The sequence below is a fragment of the Oncorhynchus mykiss genome, chromosome 30 (genome assembly GCF_057628025.1).
Source record: "Oncorhynchus mykiss isolate SJ-2025 chromosome 30, ASM5762802v1, whole genome shotgun sequence".
Classification (NCBI taxonomy): Eukaryota; Metazoa; Chordata; class Actinopteri; order Salmoniformes; family Salmonidae; genus Oncorhynchus; species Oncorhynchus mykiss.
Genome location: NC_143051.1, coordinates 35,210,118 through 35,222,826, shown reverse-complemented (window position 1 = coordinate 35,222,826; position 12,709 = coordinate 35,210,118). Strand labels below are relative to the sequence as shown.

The following is a 12,709-nucleotide window of genomic DNA, read 5'->3' as shown; positions in this document are numbered from 1 at the left end:
ATGACCCAACACACCTCTGGGCTGTGTAAGGGCTATTTGACAAAGAAGGAGAGTGATGGAGTGCTGCATCAGATGACCTGGCTTGCACAATCACCTGACCTCAACCCAATTGAGATGGTTTGGGATGAGTTGGACCGCAGAGTGAAGGAAAAGCAGCCAACAAGGGCTCAGCATATGTGGGAACTCCTTTAAGACTGTTGGAAAAGCATTCCAGGTGAAGCTGGTTGAGAGAATGCCAAGAGTGTGCAAAGCTGTCATCAATGCAAAGGGTAGCTACTTTGAAGTATCTCAAATATAAAAAATATTTTTTTGGTTACTACATGATTCCATATGTGTTATTTCATAGTTTTGATGTTTTCACTATTATTTTACAATGTAGAAAATAGTACAAATAAAGACAAATCCTTGAATGAGTAGGTGTGTCCAAACTTTTGACTGGTGCTATATATATACAGTGGGGCATTTAGTCAGCCACCAATTGTGCAAGTTCTCCCACTTAAAAAGATGAGAGAGGCCTGTAATTTTCATCATAGGTACACTTCAACTATGACAGACAAAATGAGAAAAAAAATCCTGAAAATCCCATTGTAGGATTTTTTATTTATTTATTTGCAAATTATGGTTGAAAATAAGTATTTGGTCAATAACAAAAGTTTATCTCAATACTTTGTTATATACCCTTTCACACACTGTTGCTGGTATTTTGGCCAATTCCTCCATGCAGATCTCCTCTAGAGCAATGATGTTTTGGGGCTGTTGCTGGGCAACACAGACTTTCAACTCCCTCCAAAGATTTTCTATGGGGTTGAGATCTGGAGACTCCGGGACCTTGAAATGCTTCTTACGAAGCCACTCCTTTGTTGCCCGGGCGGTGTGTTTGGGATCATTGTCATGCTGAAAGACCCAGCCACGTTTCATCTTCAATGCCCTTGCTGATGGAAGGAGGTTTTCACTCAAAATCTCACGATACATGGCCCCATTCAATCTTTCCTTTACACGGATCAGTCATCCTGGTCCCTTTGCAGAAAAACATCCCCAAAGCATGATGTTTCCACCCCCATGCTTCACAGTAGGTATGGTGTTCTTTGGATGCAACTCAGCATTCTTTGTCCTCCAAACATGACAAGTTGCGTTTTTACCAAAAAGTTGTATCTTGGTTTCATCTGACCATATGACATTTTCCCAATCTTCTTCTGGATCATCCAAATGCTCTCTAGCAAACTTCAGACGGGCCTGGACATGTACTGGCTTAAGCAGGGGGACACTTCTGGCACTGCAGGATTTGAGTCCCTGGCGGCATAGTGTGTTACTGATGGTAGGCTTTGGTACTTTGGTCCCAAGCTGCTTACCTATTGCAGATACAGTCTTCCCAGCCTGGTGCAGGTCTACAATTTTGTTTCTGGTGTCCTTTGACAGCTCTTTGGTCTTGGCCATAGTGGAGTTTGGAGTGTGACTGTTTGAGGTTGTGGACAGGTGTCTTTTATACTGATAACAAGTTCAAACAGGTGCCATTAATACAGGTAACAAGTGAGGACAGAGGAGCCTCTTAAAGAAGAAGTTACAGGTCTGTGAGAGCCAGAAATCTTGCTTGTTTGTAGGTGACCAAATACTTATTTTCCACCATAATTTGCAAATAAATTCATAAAAAATCTTACAATGTGATTTTCTGGATTTTTTTTCTTCTCATTTTGTCTGTCAAAGTTGAAGTGTACCTATGATGAAAATTACAGGCCTCTCTCATCTTTTTAAGTGGGAGAACTTGCACAATTGGTGGCTGACTAAATACTTTGTATGTGTATGTGTTTTTATTGTTATTTTTGCAGGATTTGGGAAATTCTCCCTCAACCCCATTTTCATATCAGGTGACTCCACATGGGGTCGCGACCCCTAGTTTGGGAACCGCTGAACTAAACCCATTCAATTAACCACATTCATTCACATGTTGAACAACATTTTCCTCATGCTTCTATTCAAATGGACCAGGTTGGTCCAGCCCAACAATCCAGGTCGCTGAGATTGTAAAATTCAACCCATTCAATGCTGCTACAGAGTTTTGATGCTGCTGCTGAGATTGTAAGATTCAAGCATAGCCGGAAGCTCCGCCGCCTGGTGTGATCTGCCCCTGTTAGGACATGTTTGAATAGGCCTACACTATCTTATTTTGTATTCTGTCACTGTCAGCAGAGAGAATGGGCCGATTTAAGGAGGACAATATATTTTAAACGCTGTAGGATCGTTGGACCAGGGAGAATACGTATTGCGAGATACGACCTTACTCCTCTCATCGTACCCAGTCAATCACCAGCAGAGGTAAGGCCAGTAATATGGGTCCGCTCAGGGCGAGTACACCTAACCACAAGGCACATCAGGGTGGAGAAGAGGGGAATGCATACAGGCGTGGATGGATACCTGGCTGGAACAGCCTTCATCATGTCCCAGGCCAGCTGTGGTGATATCCTTCTGCCCACCACAAGACCCCCACCCAGTGGCGGATATAGGTGTATGGGCACCCGCCCAGGGCAGCATCTTGCCGGGGGTGCCTGCACAAAAATATTTGGAACGTTAGCATTTGTGCGATTTTCTATCGCTCATTTGCACGTCATGTCAATGACATCATGTCACTGTGGGTCAATTAACCTTGTCGGAGTGGGCGCTCTGATTCTAGTTTGTGAGCGAGGCAGGCTACTGCCTGGGAAGGTCTCCCACTCAGAAGTACGAGATGGGAAGGGGGCAGGTTGTCCTCAGGCCTCCCCACTGGAAGCCCGAGGTAGGGAGAGTGGGGGAATCTATAAAATAGCGCACCTCTAACTTTGTACAGTACTAATGCAATTAGCCAAATCAGTCACACTATGAAATGTTACCAAATAAACCACAATTAATTCATAATTCTATGAATATATAGTTTCACATTTTTTTTTCTGGTTTGTGCGAAATCATCAAGAATAATATAAAACCACTCTGTACACCACTGAGGTGAATTGGTTTAGTCTTGACTCTTGGTTGACAGTGTTGGGGGATGGGTAATGTATTGATGCTCGAGTGCCAAATCAACACAAAAGAATAAGAAAAAGGTCTAAGGCATCAGGCGCCCAGTTTAGGACAAAGAGGAAAAAAGAAGAGGAGAAATGTGCAAAATATAAAGATACGCAGCTACGTCATCTCTTTATGAGTATAATATTATGCATGTTATGAAATAGGCTAGCGTAACACTTAATGTTTGTTATCCTATGTTGCTTGCTTATGTTGCTTGCTATGCTATTACACAGGGCGACAATATTCTGTTTTCTGTCCAACTAGCTTGGATATAATTTCACACAATTTCACCATGATAATGTGCAGCAAAACGATTACAACCTAACTAGCACATTATTGATTTGGTTAACTTTCATTGAGGTAACATCGTAAAGGTTTTCTGTGATTGTTTTGACTAGGTCCTAAGCTCAGTAAGGAATTTCCAATGCTGTAGGATAACTTAAAACACAATATTTTGTATCTTTTGTGATATATTGAGTCTTTTGGTGTGTTTTATGCCTAGAATTAGCCAAGGAGGTTGTATGGTTAATTTGGTTCCTATTCTGAAGGTTTGATAAATTGTGCATAATGACATGTATATTTAATTGTGCAACACATGTATTTAGGGTGTCAGATTCATATACTGTAATTCAATTCAAATTCAGGGGCACTTCTGAAATATTTTGGAGCACCCTCTGGCACTGGCCAGGATGAGGAGGCATCTACCTCCTCAGCCATACAGGCCTCTTCATAAATGATCTCGGAGCCTCAAGAGGAGGAGCCATCTACCTCCTCAGCCACACAGGCCTCTTCAGAAATGATCTCGGAGCCTCAGGATGAAGAGCCATCCAACTCCTCAAATGTTGTCTGAGTCTGAGGATGAAGACCCATTTGCTTCCACTTCTCCCCAGCAGGATTCTTCAGGTGTGTTTATGCACACTGGTGTGTGTGTGGGTACACGCATGTGTTTATGTGTGTACATCCCTGCATAACATAAACAAAATAAATCATTTCATTTCCGTTTTGCAAAGTTTTAAGTTTCCATATTGTAGGTAACAATGATGATTTAATTATTACTGGGTATGTATGTGGGATGTTCCACCACTATAAATGCTGTGAATAACATGTGTAAAATAATGCCCATGTGCTCTCCATTAGAAATGCCTGTAGCAGCATTCCCACCAAACCCTGCTGCCGAGGATGAACCACTATCTACAGACCCTACTGCTGAGGATGAATCACTGTCTACAGACCCTACTGCTGAGGATGAACCACTGTCTACAGACCCTGCTGCCGAGGATTAAACACTGTCTACAGACCCTGCTGTTGAGGATGAACCACTGTCTACAGACCCTGCTGTTGAGGATGAACCACTGTCTACAGACCCTGCTGCTGAGGATGAACCACTGTCTACAGACCCTGCTGCTGAGGATGAACCACTGTCTACAGACCCTGCTGCTGAGGATGAACCACTGTCTACAGATCCTGTTGCTGAGGATGAACCACTGTCTACAGACCCTACTGCTGAGGATGAACCACTGTCTACAGACCCTGCTGCCGAGGATTAAACACTGTCTACAGACCCTGCTGTTGAGGATGAACCACTGTCTACAGACCCTGCTGTTGAGGATGAACCACTGTCTACAGACCCTGCTGCTGAGGATGAACCACTGTCTACAGACCCTGCTGCTGAGGATGAACCACTGTCTACAGACCCTGCTGCTGAGGATGAACCACTGTCTACAGATCCTGTTGCTGAGGATGAACCACTGTCTACAGACCCTGCTGCTGAGGATGAACCAGTGTCTACAGACCCTGCTGCTGAGGATGAACCAGTGTCTACAGACCCTGCTGCTGAGGATGAACCAGTGTCTACAGACCCTGCTGCTGAGGATGAACCACTGTCTACAGACCCTGCTGCTGAGGATGAACCACTGTCTGATGACCCTACTGACTGGCCTTCAGTTCTGACTGACATAATTCAGACACAACTAGTTTGCAGAGGACCAAGTGAGGTACCAACTGACTTTTTTTCCCCCCAAGGAATGAGAGTGATGGAAGAAGTTGCCACCACCAGTATTTCAGGAAGACCTTGGTGAGTGGTGAAAAAAATCCCTAGAAGTTGGTTGGTGCATTCTGAAAGAAACAACAGCCTCTTCTGCTTATGCTGCAAACTCTTTTCTAAGAAGAAAATGTATTTAGAAAACTCAGGACTGACAGACTGGAAACATGCAAGTTCTTTGCTGACTTCATGCGACAGCAGTCCAGAACACCAAAACTGCATGAAAACATGGAAAAAACAATGAGGTTCAAAAAAGGGGAAACAATTGATAAGCATGAGATGGCCCTTATGGAGGCTGAGAGGATAAGATGGAGAGAGGTGTTGACATGTCTGACTGCTATTGTGCAGTCTCTGGCAATTAGAAATCTGGCACTAAGGGAACACACAGAAACACTGTACTGTGTGTTTTTCTGTTAGCAATAGGTTAATAGTGTAATAATTATCTTTTTTATTTGTATTTATATACTACAGTTTGTTTCTATTTGTCTTTGTTACTTCTTTTTGATATTTATGTGTATTTTTGTATGTGTTTTAATATTTATATAGTTTTAAATGTTAAGATTATTTGTGTTGTTCCAAATGTCTAAATAAAAATCACAGTTAGTGCAGAATGGAGGTGTTATAATACCCATAAAACCTCGCTGTCAAACAGGGAAATGGTTCCAAATGGTTTTCCACCATTCATTTTTCTCATAGGGGATTTTAGAAACACTTCAAATAAGGGCTGTGCTTCGTGTTGGCTTACACTAGCGTGATATTTTGATGACCATGTAAATCTCTAGGGACTTTTATCAATATATTTGGCTCTATTTACTCTCAGATTCGAAAATGCTAATTAGCATTAAAGTAAACATCATGCAAGACTACAAATTCATGCAAGCTCCTGCACGTCATCTCGAGCTGACAACTTTGCTAACAGGTATTGTGTCAATTTAAAAACTTGCACAAAAAAGTTCACAGACTTGACCATTTAAAGAAATGTAGCCAATTTATTAATTACTACATTTACCCGTAATTTCCGAACTATAAGCCGCTACTTTTTCCCCACGCTTTGAACCTCGCGGTTTATACAATGACGCTGCTAATTTATGGATTTTCCCCGCTTTCGCAAGATTCATGCCGCCAAAAAACTGAGCACCGTCACATAATGTGACGTAAATGGAGCGCGCTCAAACTTCCCATCATTCTGATTACGGTAGTCATTTTGTCACCCACATCATGGCAAAGACACGGAGAAATGCATATGATGCAGCTTTCAAGTTGAAGGCGATCGATCTGGCTGTTGGAAAAGGAAATAGAGCTGCTGCACGGGAGCTTGGCCTTAATGAGTCGATGATAAGACGTTGGAAACAGCAGCGTGAGGAACTGACTCCGTGCAAGAAGACAACAAAAGCTTTCAGAGGGAAGAAAAGCAGATGGCCCGAACTAGAAAATGAGCTTGAAGACTGGGTCAACACACAGAGAGCAGACGGCCGAGGTGTTTCAACTGTGCAGATCCGACTGAAAGCCAAAACAATCGCCACCGCAATGAAGTTTGAGGATTTTAGAGGTGGACCATCGTGGTGTCTAAGATTTATGAGACGTAAAGGCCTGTCCATCAGGGTACGGACGAGTCTGGGTCAGCAGCTCTGAAGCTATTCAACTCCCACACCGAAGGAGATGACTTCAGTGGTTTCAGCCTATTTATTTTTGTTTACAAGCCGTGTTTCGTTTAAAAGCTGTGTAAAGTTAATTTGTTTCAATGTACCGGTAGGCACCTGCGGCTTATAGACACGTGCGGCTTATTTATGTACAAAATACATATATATTTTTTTAATTCAGTGGGTGCGGTTTATATTCAGGTGCGCTTAATAGTCCAGAAATTACGGTAGCTAACATTAGATAGTTAATCCAGAAATGTTTACCTTTGTCTCGATTCGGCAGATTAGCAGCTGTTTAGCGTTTCATGTTTTTTGGGGGGGGTGGGCTAAATATAGGGGAATATATTGATAAGTCACCTTGTCCTAGAGAGATTTACATGCTTATCAAAACTTCACACCAAGGTAAGCTTACATGAAACACAGCCCTTATTTTAAGTGTTTATAAAATCCCCTATTGGAAAAACGATTGGAACCCTGTTTGACCACTAGGTTTTATGGGTGTTATGACTCATACTGTGGTACTCTATTTCGATCATCCAATAGCAGGGTTTCCCAAACTCTGTACTTTGTTCAGAAATATACTACATTTTCTTAGATAAAATGCCTATTATTCCCATATAATGTTTGGACAATAAAACATTTTAAATAGGGGGTGGGAGGTCATATAAAAACACACTTACTTCCTTGACAACAGCTTTGCTATGTGAAGCTCAAGAAGTATGAAATCCCTGACTTCTTATCGGATTGACCATTTATAACCTTTAAAAGGCTGTACATGGTCAATCCAATGTCAGCAGTGGCTGTACATAATTTACTGCATAGGGCCTATGCAAAAGTCAGGGCATTTATATTTATTGTGCTTAGCTAAGAAGAAGGAAGTTGTCAAGGAAGTGAGTTTGTGTTTATACTGGACCTCCTGCTTCCACATATCCTCAACCCATAATGTCAATGCAGAGCTATATGGAGCCCTCCACGTTGTTAAAAAAAAAATGGGCAGGGTAGTACAGAGCTCAAATTGGTCTCTACATGCCTCCGGAGGCTCTGCAATTGCGTCACACCATCAGATTAAGCATAAATTGCTTTAAGCCTTATGTTCACCAAATGTATCAAACTCTTTACGTTCTGGTGGAAGTCATTCATTGTCAATGGAGCAGTACGCAACACTAGTTGGGGATGCCGCAGTCACGCCATACACGTGCGTTTTGCTATATGTTGTTTTTCAAGTTACAAGTTTTAATGTCACATGCACAAGTACAGTGAAATGCCTTTCTTGCAAACTCAAATCACAGCAATAATCAATAACTAGAAGAAAAAAAACAAGAAATAAGAAGAAATATGAAGAACATGATAAGTAAGTAAGCATACTATATACAGGGTCAGTTCCAATACCATATTTATAATGGAGGTAGATATGTAGGGGTAAGTGACTAGGCATCAGGATATAAGATAAACAGAGTAGCAGCAGCTTGTATGTGAGTGGGTGTGCGTAGAGTCAATATAAATGTATGCATGTTATGTGTGAGTGAGCAGAGGATGGTGTGTGTGTGTGTGTGTGTGTATAGAGACATAAATAAACATAAAAAGGTAAATGGGGATACAAGGTTAACTCATTTTTTGCCGGATATCTAGTCCGCATTTTCCAAACTTGATGCACATCTGCTTCACAAGGCTGCAGAACAGTTTGCAGCCTGGTTCGACCAAAGTTAATAATTTGACTAGATTCAAGTTATTCTCCTATGACCTACTCGTTTCATAGGCTGCACGCAAGGGCGCATTACAACAATTAATCTAGTTTGTTTATATTCTTCTGTCACATTCATCTCTAGCAACATGTTCCCATTTAGCAGGGTTCAAAACTAGATTCTGCCCGCTGGCCAATTCTTTCTTGAGCAGATGGTTGGGGGCTGGAACGTAATTACAAATAATTTGTAGATTGCAAATTGACCGCAAGAAGCCCAAACACATATGTTTGACTAAAATATAATAATTTCAAACCTTGCTTTGTATACGGTCATGTCTCTAGTATGCGTGGGAATACTTGGGAATGGATTTCTTAAATAAAAATCACTTGGAGCTGATTTCCTGGTGTTGTTTTTTGCTCAAAAAACCTGGAGGGCAAAATCAAATCACCAACGTGCCTCGCGGGCCGACAGCTGGGGAACCCTGCCATATAGAATACTGATTTCAAATCACTAGCTTGCCCTGTATGATGGCATGCTAAATTAGACAGAACAGTTCTGTGCATATTCATTTTGCATGGCATTCTTTTGGTTTACTAGAGTCAAATTTCCAATCCTTCAGCTGGTACCTTCACCTCTCTAACTACATAATAATCATTATAATTTGGCCTCTGTACATTGTGTCACAGTAAAAAGGTGTCCATTCTACTCAGGACCACTTTTAGTTGCTAGAGTGGCCCATCAATTTAAATCCAATCTTTTTTTCATATTGGACATACATATTGCAGCATAAAAAGATGATCTGTACATTGTGTCGCAGTAAAAGGGTGGGTCCATTCTACTCAGGAGCACTTCTACAATAGTTTCCAAATCTACAGAGTTTACACCCAGAGGATCGTAATAGTTTTATGTATGTCCAATATGAAAAAAATACTGGATTTAAGTTTACGTGCCACTTTATAAGGGCTGCCAAATGAGCAGTGACACTCATCTGGGTGTTAACTTTGGATTTGGAAACTACAAGTGCTCATGAGTTCCCCTTTTACTGCGACACAATGTACAGATAATGTTGTATGGCGCATTAAATGATAGAGGAGTACACACACAAAAAAACATTGTTGACCATTTAGGCTTGAAAAAAATAAAATGACAATATCTTATAGAAATACTTTTTAATTATTCTTTGTATGATAATTAGTATAGAATATTGATAATTGTGCCAAAATTAGCAAAGTATACAGGATTGGATTTTTATTCTGAATAATTCCAAAAATCCGTGACCCAGAAGTAGTTACCGTAGTTAATCTTGACCGCTTGGCACATCTGTGAAGCATGCAAGAATAACTAAGTACTTTTGGGTCACCGATTTTGAAATCTTTCAGAATAAAAGTCACGTTCAGACATTGGCTTGACCATGTACAGGTTATAAATTGATAATCCGATAAATACAGCATTTACTGTGATATGGCCTCTGCAGAAGTCAGGTATTTCATACTTCTTGAGCTTCACATAGCGAAGCTGTTGTCAAAAGGAAGTAAGTTTATATGACCTCCCGTCTCCACCTACCATCAACCAATCATGCCAACGCGGAGCTTTACAGGCATGAACAGAGCCCTTTACATTGTTACAACATTTAGGAGGAGCACAGAGATGTGGTGTGGAGCTTGATATTGAAACCTCCCGAGGCTTCGCAATTATGCCACACCCTCCGGAATCGCATTGCCAGATCAATCATAAATTGGCTTTCATTATTCTTGTTGGCGGAACTGAGGTGTTGCAATGTAGATGTGAATCAGGAAATGACATAGCCAGGTCTTCCATGTTTACGCAGATGTATGTTTCGCTAGTTTCTTCGAGGAGCTGTGCAGAGTGAAAATGCAAAGGACTTGACTTCTGTAAAGTTATAACTCACCGGCATTGATATATCCGAAGTTAACGTCATATGCATGGCAAAGCCTAAGAACCTTGTTCGGTAATTCAAATTAAGACTCGTTTTAGCTGGCAACATATCGTTGCTACTAGCTGGCTAACGTTACCTAGCTAGCTTTCCCCACAACAAGGAGGCGGCAGAAGTAGCTAATGCATGTTGGCTAGCAAGCCTCTGATCCGTTTTTAGTATATTTTGGTGGACCTATATTGTGAGTGAGTGACAATAAGAGCTAGTCGTTTTTTGCCGTTGGAAGCAAGTCATGGCTGAATCACAGAAAGCGGACCAGTCAGAGGTAATTAACGTTTTTGAATTAATGTTAGCTAATTAGTTATGTCTTCTGCAAGCGAAGTAGTTAGTTATATCGACCCTCCACTTAATTTCCCGCCCAAGAAAATCAACAAACTTAAACACTGCACTCTCAAACTTGGTTCTATTTGGTTCTCACTACGTTGGTATTTGATTGTAAGCATGAGTTTGACATTACCCCCAGTAGCCATGACACTTGATCTGTCTGTTAACTGTGTTCTTGACTTTGTCCTGGTCAGGTCACGTGGTAATGAAAAACTCAGGGCCCTACTTATAGGACCATTATTAATAGAATATTGTCTTAACTCAGCATACAGGCGAGCCAAACAAGGAGATGAAGCAGCCATCTCAGGCAGGAGCATCAGTGGATCCTGTGGGCCCAGGAGCATCACGCAACAACGCACCAACAGCCTCGGCAGATGGAAACAGTGGGGATGATGCTACCAATGCAGTCAGTGCAAGTACCTCAACCATAGACGGGGCAGGGGATGCTGGTAATTCAGAAACTGTGAAGGAATCCTATGTAGAGAATTCAAAGACAGTGGAAGAAATTATAACAGATGCCTTGCTGACTGTGGGAGAAATGGCCAGTGAAGAGGATTCACAGAGAGAAAGAGAAACAGCCAGTGTAGATGGTTCACAGACGGAAAGAGAACCAGGCAGTGTAGATGCTTCACAGACGGAAAGAGAACCAGGCAGTGTAGATGCTTCACAGACAGAAGGAGAAACGGACCGTGTGGATGCTTCACAGACGGAAGGAGAAACAGACCGTGTGGATGCTTCACAGACGGAAGGAGAAACAGCCAGTGTGGATGCTTCACAGACGGAAGGAGAAACGGCCAGTGTGGATGCTTCACAGGCGGAAGGAGAAACGGCCAGTGTGGATGCTTCACAGGCGGAAGGAGAAACGGCCAGTGTGGATGCTTCACAGGCGGAAGGAGAAACGGCCAGTGTGGATGCTTCACAGGCGGAAGGAGAAACGGCCAGCGTGGATGCTTCACAGGCGGAAGGAGAAACGGCCAGCGTGGATCCTTCACAGGCGGAAGGAGAAACGGCCAGCGTGGATCCTTCCCAGGCGGAAGGAGAAACGGCCAGCGTGGATCCTTCCCAGGCGGAAGGAGAAACGGCCAGCGTGGATGCTTCACAGGCGGAAGGAGAAACGGCTAGCGTGGATGCTTCACAGGCGGAAGGAGAAACGGCTAGCGTGGATGCTTCACAGGCGGAAGGAGAAACGGCCAGCGTGGATGCTTCACAGACGGAAAGAGAAGCGGCCAGCGTGGATGCTTCACAGACGGAAAGAGAAACGGCCAGCGTGGATGCTTCACAGACGGAAAGAGAAACGGCCAGCGTGGATGCTTCACAGACGGAAAGAGAAACGGCCAGCGTGGATGCTTCACAGACTGAAACAGCAACGGCCAGCGTGGATGCTTCACAGACTGAAACAGCAAGTGCAGATGGTTCACAGAAGGAAAGAAAAACAGCCAGCGTAGATGCTTCAGAAACAGACAGTGCAGACGCTTCACAGACGGAAAGAGAAACGGCCAGCGTGGATGCTTCACAGACGGAAAGAGAAACAGCCAGTGCGGATGCTTCGCAGGCAGTCGGAGAAACCGTTGGCTCAGATCCACCCCAGACTGTGGAAGAAACAGGCAATACAAATACTTCACAAACTAATGGTGGAACAGACAGCACATACATACCTCTGGACATGGGAGTGGTGGATGCTGATGATGAGATGGAGGTCAATGATATCAAAGTGGAGGAGGAACAGATGCAGGAGGAACACAACTTGGAGGGGATGCCTGTGATAACTGCTGTGGAAGAGGGAAGCGACATGGACGCTTTTAGCAGCAACTCCCTGGATCATGGGGATGAAGTGGAGAAGATGGACACCGGGACAGATGCACTGACAGAGAAGCAACGAGAGAAGCCCAGTAAGACCGGGCAAGTGGACAACACTGATTCCATGCCTTCTATTGTGGATACAGGTAATAAGACTGCTGCCTGCAGCTTTTTGTTGGCTATACAAGTTTAGGATCGGGATTATCAATTGTTTCCGTAGTTTGCTTCATTCATTTCT

General features: G+C 42.8%; 1 protein-coding gene across 5 annotated transcripts in view; it reads left to right on the top strand.

Annotated features, from left to right (window-relative positions):
- Nucleotides 1–6,233: 6,233 nt before the first annotated feature.
- Nucleotides 6,234–12,709, top strand: part of LOC110489255 (zinc finger MYM-type protein 4) — a 33,367-nt gene continuing 26,891 nt past the window's right edge. For 2 of the 5 annotated variants that reach the window (XM_090228144.1, XM_090228143.1), the window contains exons 1-2: nucleotides 6,234–6,676; nucleotides 10,940–12,617. In XM_090228144.1, coding sequence (XP_090084270.1) covers nucleotides 6,293–6,676; nucleotides 10,940–12,617 — 2,062 coding nt within the window. In that variant the 5' untranslated portion in view covers nucleotides 6,234–6,292. Of the gene's footprint in view, nucleotides 6,677–6,982; nucleotides 7,117–9,746; nucleotides 10,616–10,939; nucleotides 12,618–12,709 lie in introns of those variants that run through there. The other 3 variants (XM_090228145.1, XM_036971110.2, XM_036971111.2) reach the window with 3 other exon arrangements.